This window comes from Amphibalanus amphitrite, unplaced genomic scaffold (genome assembly GCF_019059575.1).
Source record: "Amphibalanus amphitrite isolate SeventyFive unplaced genomic scaffold, NRLGWU_Aamphi_draft 000012F_arrow, whole genome shotgun sequence".
Lineage (NCBI taxonomy): Eukaryota > Metazoa > Arthropoda > Thecostraca > Balanomorpha > Balanidae > Amphibalanus > Amphibalanus amphitrite.
Window position 1 is genome coordinate 451937 of NW_024881508.1, and position 14481 is coordinate 466417.

At 48.5% G+C, this 14481-nt stretch overlaps 2 protein-coding genes across 10 annotated transcripts; one reads left to right on the plus strand and one right to left on the minus strand.

Moving 5' to 3' along the window:
- Nucleotides 1-148: 148 nt before the first annotated feature.
- Nucleotides 149-5957, plus strand: LOC122382798 (putative L-aspartate dehydrogenase). 2 transcript variants are annotated; one of them, XR_006256728.1, is made up of 6 exons: nucleotides 168-384; nucleotides 851-1029; nucleotides 1931-2116; nucleotides 3632-3864; nucleotides 4350-4646; nucleotides 4678-5957. XR_006256728.1 is itself a non-coding variant. In XM_043368601.1 (5 exons), the coding sequence occupies exons 1-5, from the start codon at nucleotides 339-341 to the stop codon at nucleotides 4540-4542; spliced, it is 837 nt and encodes a 278-aa protein (XP_043224536.1). In that variant the 5' UTR covers nucleotides 149-338; the 3' UTR covers nucleotides 4543-5957. The 2 variants fall into 2 exon arrangements, 1 of the variants encoding a protein (XP_043224536.1); XM_043368601.1 differs by having other exon boundaries at nucleotides 149-384; nucleotides 4350-5957.
- Nucleotides 5958-6405: 448 nt separating this feature from the next.
- On the minus strand, nucleotides 6406-12410 carry LOC122382762 (2-methoxy-6-polyprenyl-1,4-benzoquinol methylase, mitochondrial-like). 8 transcript variants are annotated; one of them, XM_043368576.1, is made up of 7 exons: nucleotides 12366-12410; nucleotides 10079-10254; nucleotides 9653-9802; nucleotides 8732-9093; nucleotides 8247-8335; nucleotides 7789-7900; nucleotides 6406-6795 (listed from the first exon to the last, which is right to left on the minus strand). In XM_043368576.1, the coding sequence occupies exons 2-7, from the start codon at nucleotides 10233-10235 to the stop codon at nucleotides 6673-6675; spliced, it is 993 nt and encodes a 330-aa protein (XP_043224511.1). In that variant the 5' UTR covers nucleotides 10236-10254; nucleotides 12366-12410; the 3' UTR covers nucleotides 6406-6672. The 8 variants fall into 8 exon arrangements, with proteins under 8 accessions (XP_043224511.1, XP_043224497.1, XP_043224503.1 ...); XM_043368562.1 differs by having other exon boundaries at nucleotides 12284-12371; XM_043368568.1 differs by having other exon boundaries at nucleotides 12148-12371.
- Nucleotides 12411-14481: the final 2071 nt, after the last annotated feature.

Genomic DNA, 14481 nt, shown 5'->3' on the forward strand with positions numbered 1-14481 from the left:
TCGGTATTTTTGGTGCAAAGCTGCAATCAAAGAAAGACGAAGCAAAAACCAGGGCAAAAACAATCCAGAATTAAAGATAAAAGGCAGTCATTGCGCAGCTCATTCGTGAAGTGGCGCATTTTGAGGCTGAGTGGATTGTTTACAAACTGTGTGAGCGAAGGTCTTGTTGAAGGTGAGCGCTAGCGCAGTCAGCCATTGCTTTTCTGGGCGGTGGATCGTGAGGGGCCGAGTTGGTGGGTTGCTGAATACCTGCTGTGTGGCGTGTACCTACTACATACTTACTTACATACTTCAACAGATTTCAAGTCTAAAACGAAAGATCTCTGCAAGCTGCGAAAATGATGTCCAGAAGGCGTGTCGGGATTGTTGGCTTCGGGAACTTAGGTGAGAGCTTTGATATGTTTTTCTCTTGTAAAAAACGTGGTTAAATATTTTGAGAAAATACAGTTGAGTGAGGCAAAACACTTAGAGTTTAAGTGCTAATAAACGAAATGTGTGGATGTGTTTTGCTATTTTGTCTCATGTACAAACAAAAACCTGCATCAATTTTTAATTTATGCAAAATATATTAATGTTGGGTGAGTCACCAGAGGATATTGAACAAGTGCTTGCTTTTCTAGTGTTAAACCAGGTGAGATGCGTGCATTCACATTGATACCAGCAAGCTAGATCTTGTTCCACTTTTTATTCAGCCTCATTTATTGATTGGAAAGCAATGCTCAATGATAAAAGTTGATGTTATGTCCTTTGACAAAACCATTATTGGCCTAATTAAGGACTGTTATACTCAATTGACCCTTATTTATTAGTCTAACAGGGTAGGTATTTATATTCATTTTTCTGTTTTCAGGGCAGAGCATCTTCAATGCCATTCTGAATGAGCCATCATTGGAGGTGGTATTTGTATGGAACCGAACCAAGGATGTTCTGAGGGGCATAGGTGGCTTAGCTCTAGATAATCTGGAGCAGTTTGCTGAGAGGGAGCCTGATCTGGTTGTTGAGGTAGCTCATCCATCCATAACAGCTCGGGTAAGTGGCTGCTTCATGTGGTGAATTAGACATTGGCCGGGACTGTTCATGTACTCTCTGCTTAAACTGTCAAGCTGGAGAGTTTGTTACTGGTATTTTTGCTTAAACCACCTTTAAGGTAAAAAACAATTTAACATTGTGTAACATCTGCCACAAGCTTAAGTGCCAGACTAAAGTTGAAGCTATCTTTTCTATCATTTGCATTTCCTATCTATTTGTATGCCTCTTAATACTCTATTTACCTCTCTACTACCTGTAAATGAATATTGTTGCCACATTAGAAGCAAGAGACGACTTTTTTATATTTGTACCACAACAGAGGCTGTGATGTTTTTGGGATCAAACAGACATGTACACCAAAAACTTGAATTAATTAGGAAATCAGACAGCCCCCTCAATGGCTGCAAAATAAGCTAAAATTTAGAAATGTCAAAGGCATTAGTTGCACATTCAGATTTAGCTTAGTATCAGACACACCTTGGTAAATACTAAATATGTAGATGAAATGCAGTGAAGATAAAAACGTAATCTTATCTGACCCAACCTTACCTACCTAACTAGTAACTACATCCTTGAACCTACCAACCTACAACCTACCAACCTGCAACCTACCAACTTAACAACCATACCTCATCTACACTTGATCTACACAAATACCCCGCACCTTTTTTGCTAATTTGAAATAATTGATTATCTTACTCAAAATAAATGATGATAATTTTAGTTGAACTTTTGGCTTTGTACCCTTTGCTTTGTTTAATTCATGCGGGCAGAACTTAGCCCTGCTTTTCTCAGTGTGCTTAGCCATACATGCATACTACATAGGTCATGGCTGACTGTATCTGTGTCTGCACTGTTCCTCTCCATTTATGACTCCCCCATTGCCTGCACATGGTGACAGTACGGCGCGCTGTTCCTGTCTGTCTGCGACTACCTGATCGGCTCTCCGACGGCGCTGGCCGACGGCCTACTGGAGAAGGGACTGCGAGACGTAGCCTCCACATCCGGACACGCCATCTACATCTCCGCCGGCGCGCTCTGGGGTGGCGAGGACATCAAGAAGATGGCCGATCTGGACACACTCAAGGTAACGGACGGATAGATGATAATGGTCGGATGTCTGGGCTAGGGGAGCTCCAACACGTCCTTTCCGTCCGTCCTTTGTTCGGTTTGTCCGGTAGCTCAGTTTGTTCGGTAGCTCGGTTTGTCCTACTAGCTACAGTTCTCTAACTCTAACTCTACTAAACGAGAGAACTCTACTAGCTCAGTTAGTAGAGTGATAACTCCCGGCAGTGAGAGCCCGGGTTCGAGACGCTCCGGCACTCGCTATCATGAGACTCCTGACGACGATGGTTTGCAGTTGGTGGGAACAGCTGTAGTCACTTCAAGTCTGTTGAGTGGGGTGGACTGTGTTCTGCTTTGATAGACAGCCACAAGCCGTCAAAGTTCTCCCGTTTCGCAGAATTTCATGATGGGATGGTAAGTGTGCTGAAAGTGTACACCGTTAGAGACCGGATGGCGAGTGACCCGCGAAAATCAGTTTCATGTCTCATTTTGCACAATGCACATGTGCGCGCGCAGAGCTCACTACTGTGCCCTCTCGTTCGTCACCCAGAATGCGTTTTACTGGGTGAAAACTATACACAATTCGCACGATGGCCTTGTACAGTGCATGATTCCTCTATATCACCCATGTAAAATGTTCTATCTCCTATCAACTTTGCGAATGAGACGTTGGATTATTGCTCTTCCCTTCATGCAAACGTCTACATATGAGCTAAATCCACACCATAAAACCGTCTAGCACAACATAGCCGGACATGATGTCACTTCCTCTGATATACGCGTCCGTCACGCACAAGACCGCCCACGTCTTTATCGGCAGTTTATCCACGCAGATTTACCGAGAGCACTGTGTGGGCCATAACTCCGCAAAGGCAACATTCCATTGGGCTGTAGTCGGCGCCTATCCGGCGCTCATTACGGGAGTTTGGTTCGGTTTATTTATGTTTCGTATACTGTTTCGGAGTATGACCGGACACACTGCGCCGCGGACAATACCCGTCCTCTCGGACATGGGACAGCAGTGTCCGTGTCCTTGGCCGAACGGCGGACATCCAGGAACGCCCGTTCCAGGAGCTCCATGTGGTGCACTAGACGGCCAAACTAGCGTGTGGTGCCTCTGCTGGCCGAGGTAGTCCGTACATGTCACGTCGATAGGTCTTTGGTCAAGTCGTGACGTTGATGCTTTTGGATGAATTTAGGTAATTTTCATTCAAATTATCACGATGATCCTCACTACAATACCCTTGGTGGTTTATGGACTCGATACGTTTTTGTCCCTTAAAGTGCTTATCATTCAAATCTTCTTCCTCTAAATATTCTGCCTCGTCCACGTGCAGCCCTGCTGCCCCTGCCTGTCAGGGTCTGTGTATGGCTAGCTGTAAGACCCTGCTGACACACCCCGCCCCGCCAGTGGCTGCGTGTGATTATCTGAAATCGGACCCTGCCGACACCCCCGCCCCTCCGCTCCGCCAGGGTCTGCGTGTGACGATGTGAAATCGGACCTGCCCTGCTCACGCCCGACTTATCTCCTTACCAGGGTCTGCGTGTGACGATGCGGAAGCACCCGGAGTCGTACCGTCTGACGGGTCAGCTGGCCGAGCTGGCCGCCGAGGCCGCCGATTCTGACCAGGAGGTGACCCTGTACGAGGGACCGGTGCGCGAGCTCTGTCCGCTGGCGCCGCACAATGTCAACACAATGGCGGCCGCCGCGCTGGCCGCGCACAACCTCGGCTTCGACGGCGTCATCGGCCGGCTGGTCGCCGACCCCAGGTCAGTGCGGAGTTGCTGAGGTCATAGGGGGACATTAGGGTCAGAGCGAGGATGGGTCAGAGAGAGGGCCAGGCGAACCCTGATTCAGCGTACGGGCATCGGATCAGAGGTAGCCTGATGTCAGACCTGACATCAGGTCTGACATCACACATGATGTCAGACCTGACCTCATGATGTCAGACCTGACACATGATGTCAGACCTGACCTGACCCACCTGTGGGTAACGCCAGGTCAGAAACGATAATTGGATGGCCGGGAGAAAGAAATAAATGCCCATTTTTTAAAGGCACAACATACTGCGCTTTCGGGCTTCGTCGTGTCCTCGTCTGCCAGTCCTCTTCTCCCACCGTGCCTGGGTCTTTCACGTCTTCTCGTGTGCTTATGTCTTTTGTGGTTTCTATGTGTCCTCATCCGTTAACCATCTTGGCCTCTTACCTATTTCGTGTGCGTTTTCTTACCCTACCATATCTGTGTCTGCTGGCAGCATCCCGGACATGCACATTGTGGAGGTGGAGGTGACCGGTCCGGGCGAGCCGGGAGCGGAGTTCACCGTTCGCACCGTGAGGAACAACCCGGCCGCGCTGGGTGCCGTCACCGGCGCCGCCACGTTCTCGGCTTTCATCTCCAGCGTCCGGCGTGCGCACGGCCGCGGCGCCGGCGGCATCCACCTCTGCTGAGCGGCGTCCGGACGGAGCGCTACTGCACGCCGGAGATGTGCGTTCGAGACTGCCCAGGACCGTCCAGTCTTCCATCCGCGGTTCTGGCACCTCAATGTGAGTGATGCTCGTATGGAGCGGGAGCCACTTGGAACTTTTGGATCTGAGTTTATTTCTGTCTTCGGAGATGTCCTTCCGTTTGGTTTTGATGGCCCCGAAGTGCGGTGGAATGTCTGGGGAACGACTTGCGCGGCTTCGTTTGCTCTCTGACGTGTAAAAGGCATGCCACTTGCGATTTCTGCTCGTCTTTCGAAGCACGGTCTTTACAAGATAGTTGCTCATATGGCTTGTGCCGGTGATGTGGCCGCGTACTCGGTTGATCTGTCTCATCGAATCCTCATTGTTCTGACAGGTTACCTATCTCGAAATTAGGGTCGTTCAGTCCGTAGTATTGTAGTAGTGAGCTAGTGAGTAGTTTGTGTGGGAATGGGCTAGTGAGCGGCGTTATAAAGTGCACATTTTCTTCCTCAGAGCGATATCACATGCTCTTTAAACCGGCTTGTCACAAGCGGTCGGGAGTTCGCCAGACTCCCGAGTCAGGATAGATGTGGAGCGAGTCAGGCTGTTTAGCTGAGCAGTTGCTGTGTCGTAGAACTAAGGTCACTCCACGGAAGTTTGCTAGATCCGTTGTGTAGAACAATAGGGCCTCAGTGTTGCTGGCGGTAGCTGCCACTGCTCTACTGGCTCAAGCGACACTATTTGCTTGCATATCTTGGCACTGTGCCGGCCCCCCGGCCTTCTACTGCACGCCACGGGCACGCGCGCTTCTAGACCGGCCTGGACCGGCCGGCAGATACCGGTGCTTCCTAGACTGCCTACCAGAGTCAGTGTCCTGCCAGTTCCGTCTTCAGTCCTGTATACGGTATGCGTATGACTTGATGCAATGTGCAATGCTTACAGCGGTGCTATGTCAGCGGCTAAGTTAGGTGATAACTTAATCGCAAGTCAAAGCAATACAGTCTCGTGTTTCTACAACAATGTTAACAGATAGTGGTACAATGTAATCTGGGCATATTTATTTGGAGCCGGAATGCCCTAGCTTGCCAGGTGCTTGGAATGAATATGATCTGATTATCATGGCTCTTCCCACCGTCGTTTTTCTATCTTTGTAGTGAGTATCTCTCTCGTATTGTGCCTTGGAGGACTGTCAGCATTGTGTCGTAGTGCCAAATGCATTCCCAGGGCTGATTTTCATCGACTGAGTACGATCCCAACATCCCACCGCCCAGCGGTGCGGCTTCCCGGAAGACTTGTTTCCCTTTTGGGATTGTGTTTTGTACAGCGTGTTCTCGGCTGTCGACTTTGTCGTCGCTTATCCGCGTGAATTATCGGGGTGTGCAATGTGCAAGCTTTGCTAATAAAGTCAGTTTTTGCGGTACTATACCTTTTCTTAATTAGAGAATTGCAATGCAATCTCGCGTCTTTGAAGCCCACAGGCAATGTAGGTAGCCTCCACAGCGATGCGTCTTTGGCGATTGACCCCAGATAAATAAATCATGAACAAGAATGCGTTCATTGCATGTAAATGTCACCCTAAAGGGAGCCGGGCCCAGCGACTCTCTGCTCCACCGCGCGCACCCGTGGCTGAAGTGCAACATCCATTACCAGACTATCGTCGCGGTCTGCGCCTGACACAAGTTTGGGCGTGGCCTTTGCGCGCCAGAGCTGTTATAAATCCAGGTTCGTCGGTACATATGTGTTTGCGGTGCGCCTGATAATATCTAAATTTGATCGAAAAGCCGGCTATTTTCGACCTAGTTTTTGGTAAGATCAGAGAAATTACTAACCGACATTCAGCTCGTTAAATGATCAGAAAAGACCTGGTTAGGAGCGTCACCATACTGTATCGATGAAATCAAAATCATGAGCATGATTTGCGTCTTGACATGCTTGTCACAACTCACGAGTCAATAGAGTTACGCAACACAGACATTGTAGTCTACTATAGTTCACATCGTTCGCAAGAGCTTCACTCAATAACTTATCACATGACAATGAATTGTACGCGTCACTTGCAAGTTGTACACACTTGATCACTTGAGATCAAGTGTCACTTGATTGCACACTTGGTACGCGTCACACCTTTCTTCCCTATCTCTTTGCGCTCCAGTTTGGCATCTTGAAGCCGGAGTGGATGGCTACGACACCGAACGTTAGGTTCTCGTAGGTGACGTGCCCGAATCCGGCCGAGCGGATCATCTGAGCGAACTCCTCCTGAAAGGGTCCGGGCCGGGGACGCTGTCAGTGCTGTCGGCACGCCACAGCTGCGGGATTGTCACGGTGGGATCGGGGGAGGGGCGACACGGGCCACGACCGTGATCAGTGATCACTGGCTGATCAAAGGGGATTGGGCATTTGGAGGGAAGAGTGTCTTTCATCATACTGTGGGGAATCGTCGAGTTTGCCGACATCCTCACAGAAAAAAAAAAAAAATACAGCACATATCGAAGAAACTTATCACAATTGTAAAACACGGGAAGGGATGGAGCGAAAACTCTGGAGACCCAATATCGTGGAATGAATTTGCGGGGATCGAACAACGTCTTGTTTATGACACATAGCTGTGTTATATTCGTCTCCCTGGATCGGCCATTGGCCACCTCCGTGCCCCCAGCGTGCCCGGAGGGATCTCCGTTTCTCTGTCTGGGCGCAGTGATAGATCACTCCTCACGACCACTCCGGCGCTGGCCACGGGCCAAGCGGCAAACAGCTGATGCTCTGAACGAGGCGCCGGGGAGGCATCAAACTATCAGGCCGGTTAGAAACAGTCCGGGGAGGGGATAGGAGGGAGGGGAGGGGCCACGGTATTATTTACCACACCAGCGCGGCGGGCAGCACAGACGCCACAATGTCAGGCGTGTGGGAAGGGCGACTGTATGTTGTCGACTGGCGTGACACACTCCGGGCTGTTTCTGAGGTTCGTGCCAGGTATGCAGACTGATTACTCAGTAAACAAAACCAGTGCGGAGCACATTCTTAGTGGTGTGATCTTAGACTGTCGGCAATGTACAATAGGTGAAATGACAAACATACCCTCTCACAAACTAAGTACTTCATTTATTTACCGTGCTCACTCATATTTCAAATAATACCGACTGCGAATGATCTTGGCTCCACGTAACTTCACAGAAAAGAAAGCCCAACCTCTCAAGACGACATAGCCGCCACACCGGTACGCGGCGATGGGCGTCCACGGTGTGTTCTTACCTGTGCGGGAAACCGTCGGATGCTCTCTACCAGATACTGGTAGGACTTCCAGTCGCCTGCCAGGACTGTGCCCATTGGAGGGATCACTTGGAAGGAGTATTGGTCGTACGCCCTGGAACACCACAGATCGAGTTATACTGGAGTGATATCGATCGATCGGATATTCAAGACGGCAGTGGCGAATATCTGAGATAGCAGGGACACGCGATCTGGTTTCCAGTCGGTGCTTTAGTCGCTGAAAAACAAGCATTCAATTTGACGTTTTGTTATGATGATGCTGGCCGCAATATGTTTGGGATCGTATAAACTTTTGGTGCAGATCATACGAGCCGCAACAGCTATTTATTATTACACCACGCTAATTATTGCAAACTAGCAATCCATTATCTTCAACACCTCCCATTACCAACACCCTCAACAGCTATGCCAATTGCCAATACAATTATGTAACGACGCACCATCGTATGAGCGGGTTGGGAACGTGGCTGAACTCGAGGCAGAGGAACCGTCCGCCGGGTCTCAGCACGCGGTACGCCTCAGCCAGTGCCTGCGGCAGATACCAGGGCCGGGGGGGGTCATCTGGGCGCCAGCTGGCCCGCCAGTTTTACAGAAATGGCTAGAGACGGCCTCTGTTCCTGGAACTCAAACGACAAGACGGAACAGATAAACAAATATTAGCTTTACCCACTCAGCGAGGGCTCCAAACGAACAAGTGATGAGTAAGCATCAGAGCACCAGCAAGCTCAAAGCATCAGAGCATCAGCATCAGGTAAGCTCGAAACGGACTCCAAGCAAGGCACAACATTTTTGACGGTAACTGCAACGCAAAATAAAGCTGAAAGTACTAAGGTACCGAGTGATCATCAACAAATCCTCAAAGGGCCGCTGCCCCGAACCTCCTACGGACTCCGGGCTCCAGTGTAGCCATCTACCGGCCACTAACCCGATCAATGTGAGTCACGTTCCTGATGCCAAAGGCGATCGTGTAGGCGTCAAACTCTCCGTCTTCAAACGGCAGCCGTTCCGCGTCACCCTCCACCCAGCGGAGTCGGTGTTCGATGCCGGCCTCTCGCGCGCGCCGCCGCCCCTCCTCCAGCATGTCCGCATTGATGTCGCAGACGACCACCGTCGGGTCCGAGGGCGGCGTCACGTCCACCGGCTCGTCCAGCTCGATCGGAGCTACTCCCAGACGCGCCGCCTCTGCTTCCAGATCGACATCGACAGCAGCCGGCTCTACGCCGCCAACCTCGCCGGCCTCTCCGGCCGACAGGTCGGCGTGGGTCAGATACCGGAACGCCACATCACCTGGGAACGCGGCCAGGAGAGCTGATATACTGGTCGCCGGGACTGATGAGCTGTCTGTCAGCGCCGCCCGGCGGTGAGGCGCCAGAGCGGTGAGTCAGGGGCGATATCCAGGGTCAGGGGTCGTCGCCGACTGAGCGTTAAAAGGCCGGCGCCGGTAGAATATTATCACAGTGCTAATGGATGTGTAATGTCGCGCTAGATTCTACAAACAGAGCTGATTGATCAGACAAAGCTGAGCAAAGCTGCCGAAATATCAACTTCAAACAAATATGCGTCATTGCTGGCTTCTGTGCGCCCAACGTTTAGGCAAAAAACAAAAAACGACACCGAAACGTTTATCCACTAGATCATTTGATTCCCATTCCAGATGGAGGCATGGGAACATCTGATAAAATTTTGTTCTTGTACCTAAGTTTAACAGAACTTGTGTTATGCATGATGCATCGACGAAAACGTCACTTATTTTGAAACACTCCAGACAATCACTTCTATACAGAAAAATGTCACTATTTTGCCCCAGTTATTTTTCACGCCGTGTTCGGCCGCCCATTGTCCTCACCTGTACCACCCGCGACATCTAGCAGTTTGGTCCGGTGGGAGGGCCGCAGTCGTCTCATCAAGGTGTCCTTCCAAAGCCGGTGGGTGCCGAAACTCATGGCGTCGTTCATCAGGTCATACTTCGCCGCTACGCTGGAGAAGACCTCGTGAACTGAAAAGTAGGTGCCAGTTTCATAGGTGGATCTGGACTTGAACTGAACACACTGCCATCTTCCCTCAACACTAGTAGCCAAACGTCACACAGTTGAGCCTCTTTAGTTGCGTTTTAAGATGGCAAAATCGATGCTAAATACTTATTACATAAACCACCTTAAGAGGCATGTCTCCATTTCTACCTGACTTTCAACAAGACTGTTTCAATAAACTGTAAAAAAATAACTAGGTATGCAGCCACAAACTTCAACATACAGTGTACAAATCACCTCACCTTTTCCTGCCTTCTCCTCTTCCTTAACTGTGCTATAACCAAAGTGGGTGGATGAAGCATTTTGTGAGCAGCATCTTTTGGCATGTGCTAATGTGAGTTGCCTTTGCAGCCACACTGCCATCCATGAAGACTTCACAACTCTGAAAGAGCACTGCATTCTGTCTGGCGAATATCACCTGCAAAGTGAGTCACCACAGTCAAAATCAATTATACGAGCCACATATTGGCGGTAAGGTATCTCACATTCGCTGGGTCTTGGATATCAGTACAGAAACATTTACAGGAGTTGCGGCGAGTTCAGGAGATAGCCGGCGGCAGGGACGAGGGGAAACGAGACAGGAGGCGCCCAGAGACCAAAAATCGAATGCCGGCTTAGTTACAACGGCACATGGGACTCAGATAACCACTATAAAATTACTTTTCCCACCGCTACAACAAAACTGGAGATGAATTGCCAGACCAACATGATTGGAAAGCCAAAAAAAAGGAGGATGGGAGAAGTAGACTTAACCCACGCCCGGTTGGACTTGGGCCTCTTAGCCAACTTCGCCAGGTGGGAGGGGGTGAAGACATAATTGGCCACACCAGAGCTGTGTTCGCACCCCGTTTATTTATCAGCAGGCTGCGACCATGCTGCTACTTTTTGGCTCCTCATTGGTCGAATTCAAGTGGTCTATTCGTTAGACCAATGAGAGGCCAAGCTGCGCCAGCAATAACTTCCTGATATAAAAACAGCGGGCGAACAGGGCCCTGGTCATTTTGGAAAGTAGCTTGAAAGACACTGAAAAAAGATGGGTTCTCGCCCAAGTCAGATATTTTCTTTGACCCGATCGGGCAGCTCAAGCGAGAGGTGTCAGCATACGTTTCAACTCTGATATGCATTATGAGATGGAGTAGGCCTCTGTCAGATGCAAAGGAGTGGCGTGTGAGTGGGGGGGAGGGCAGTGTAGTTATGCATGTGTATTGTGTGTGCATGTGACTTCACCTGTCATTAGATGATTAGGCATAGGCCTGTTTGTGATTTATGAAAATAGAAAAATGCAAGAAAAAATCAGCAGATGGCTCATTACAAGATCTTTCAGAATTATCCAAGTCCTTTTTAATTGATCAAGTCATTGCTGAGGTGACTGGAGGTCACCAAAAATAAAACTGCCATGAATTTGTTCCTCGATTTTGACAATTTTCACCAATTGGTCTATGACTCTGGAACAAATAGAGCCACAGCACTGCAGAAAACTCATTTGATGGCTCTATCAAAGCTCTTTCAGAATGATGATACCAGATTTGAACTAGGTCAATGGTTTGACCTCCAGGGCCCTGTTTCACTGGTGAAAGCAGCTAAGCAGCACGCTGCTATGAGTCTATGACACGTGTCAAATTGGGTTTCTATGGAGACGTCATTGTCAACAAGCCTATCCCTCCAACACTAACAGAAGTGTGACATCAGCTCGCGAAATGGAATATTCCATTTCACCGGTGATAGCAGCACATGCTGCTATCACCGGTGTCAAAAGTTTGCCAACATGATTTCGAAGTTTTACGGTGTAGTCCAGTGTACCCGCCACCTGGCCTGTACTCGGCAATATTGTGGAGGTCAAGTGTCACCTGATGTCAAAAGTTTCCAAAACTTGATGTTTTTGAGGAAAATGTTTTTCTGCAATAACTTTTAACACAAAGCTTGGTCCTTGCATTATGCTGATTTTACAGACATAATGTTTGTATTGTGATGCCTGAAATGGGCTATAAGTTGACCTGAAAAGGTCAACTGGAAAAATTTGCCTCAGGTCAAAGTAGAAAAGGTCATGTTGCAAATCACTAGAAAATATTTGCATCATCAAGCTAAACCCACTTAATTAAAAGTAAAAATTAACCAGCCACTGGCCGCAATATCAAAGAAACACGGAGCCTTGCACACAGAAGCAGCGGAACGCCTTCAATTACGGGGGGGGGGGGGGGGACCTGACGACTTTTGCCTTGGTCCCGTTCTTTCCATGCAACGCCCATAATAGGGCTAATGATAAAACTGAAACGGCAAAATCAAGGGAGGACACCCGGTACCGGGTACCTACGGTGCCTGCTTGCACGGAGCTTAGACCTTCACAAGATTCCACAGCACTGCTAATTAGTCTCGTGATTAGAATACTTTGACTTCGGCTACTCGTAGAATTTTTCATCAATTATATAATGCATATAATGATACACAACCAGCTTCACTGTAAAATGTAAACAGTCTTGATAAGCAAAGTTTTATATAGCAGTAAGACAGTCTAGCTAGCGAATTTCGGACCTTATCGACCGACCTCGGCCCCCGCCGAAGTTAGTTGGTAGCACTGCTGCTCCACGGCGTACATTTCCTACCAGCCCATAGGGTTTACGTGTTAAATGGCCTGTTTTCGGCGAGCGATATCTCGGTCAACCTTTGAAGGAATCGATGGTTCTTAGTCTCAAATGATAGATCGATGAATTTTCTTTCGACAATTCCTCTACCATTTTTCACGAAACCCAGCCGATCTTCTACGGCGTACAGGGTAAAGATTTCTCTGCACGCCAGCACCCGCGATCCGCCTCTCCGATCGTCGGCGCGCGTTCCTCGGTAGCGCAGTCGGTAGCGTATCGGGCTACGGACCCGAGGGTCGTGAGTTCGAATCCTGGGAGCGCCACGTGATTTTGGCTATAATTGTATGATGTAGATTCTTGAATGTTTGCATTATCAATTATTAATAGCTAATTGAATGTATCTGCCCACTAATCGGCCCCTAAAACCTGTTATTTAAGAAATTTAAGAAATGAATGTCACGTGCGCGTCACGACTGCCAACCATAAGCGCTACCATATTCTAGTTTGAACTAACTTTTTGCTAGTCCCGACCACATATAGTAGGTTTTCTAGTAGTTATACTAGAAATTCCTACCAAAGTTCGTCCTACCCTTCTGGACCGACCTGCGACCACTGAACTCAATTATCGGGGTTACATGAGCACAGTAAATACGTATTTAGCCGCTAATTCGAATAAGGAACGCATTACCGACTCATGTAGCCACCTGCTAGTACGAATTGGCGATCCGATCCGCGGTTACATGAGCAAAGCAAATACGTATCACGATCGGATTCACCGCTAATGCGAATCAGGAGCGTACTACCGACTCATGTATCCACCTGCTAATACGAATCGGCGGTCCAAACAAAATCCGCTGAGAAAGAGGGACACGCCTAAGAGCTGGACTTTTTGATGACGTCTTCGGGTGACGTCATGTCGTGTGTGACGTTTCGTGAGCAGGTAAGGAAAAGTCACCACCGCTGGCGAACATTGGTGCGGTAAATGGCAAACACAAATACTGCGCAGAAAAGACAAATGTGTAACTTTAGACCACGTTAAACGCAGTTCACACTTGACCGTCAGTCTGTCGGTGTCGGGCCCGTCACCGTCGACCTGACGGCCTGCAGCCCGTCGAACGAAAGTTGAGATTTGGTAGCTCACATTGGCTGCCATATATTGTGACAGAAATGGCGCACCATTTTCGAGATTGACGCAGATGGGGGAAGGGGATGGGAGGCCGAGAGGTTAAAATATTATTTGAATTACAGAAATAAAATACCACGCATTTACATTTTTATGTCAAATATTGCTGAAATTTTATTTAAATGAAAGACACATAGGTTCGCTGATTTAAATCAGGGATCGAATCTCAAAATATCGTGCCGTAATAAACACTTTCATCTAAAAAATGGATGGAAATTGGTATTAATACTCTTAAAAATGCATATAAGCTTAATGCTGCATGAGAACGTTCCTTTTCCTCTTCCTCCAACACGCAGATATTCAAACCGACGGGCCCGTCACCGTCAAAAGTTGAACATTGCTGAACTTTCCAAAGCGACGGCCGTCAGGTCCGGCGCCGGCGCAGTCAGCTGTTGCCGACCGTCAAACGCTGCCGGTTCACACATGCCCGTCGACCTGACGGCCGTCGCTCCGTCAGATTCGGCCGTTTTGACGGTGTCGGGCCCGTCACCGGCAGACCTTACGGGCAAGTGTGAACTGCGTTTTAGACAACATTCGTTCGGACGACAATAGTCAAGGCGAATCAAGAAGTTCTTCATGCGATTGTTAGTTAGGTATCTGTCGTGCTATTTTAGTATGATTGTTATTAGCAGTTGATTTGTGAAATGTATTATGAAAATCAATGTTTATTGGACGCAGATTCAGTTTATTTTCAGATGTACCTAGGTACTCTTACACTTCACTCATCTCAAGTTGTTCAAACACCCTTGACAAAGTCGATTAAGATGAAACGTTGGGTATAATTTATACTGTGTTTTCTCTGCATTATTAACATATTCATCATATATACAATATAAGGACCACATGTTTTTTACAGGGAGACATGTCAGACAGCCCAGTAGGA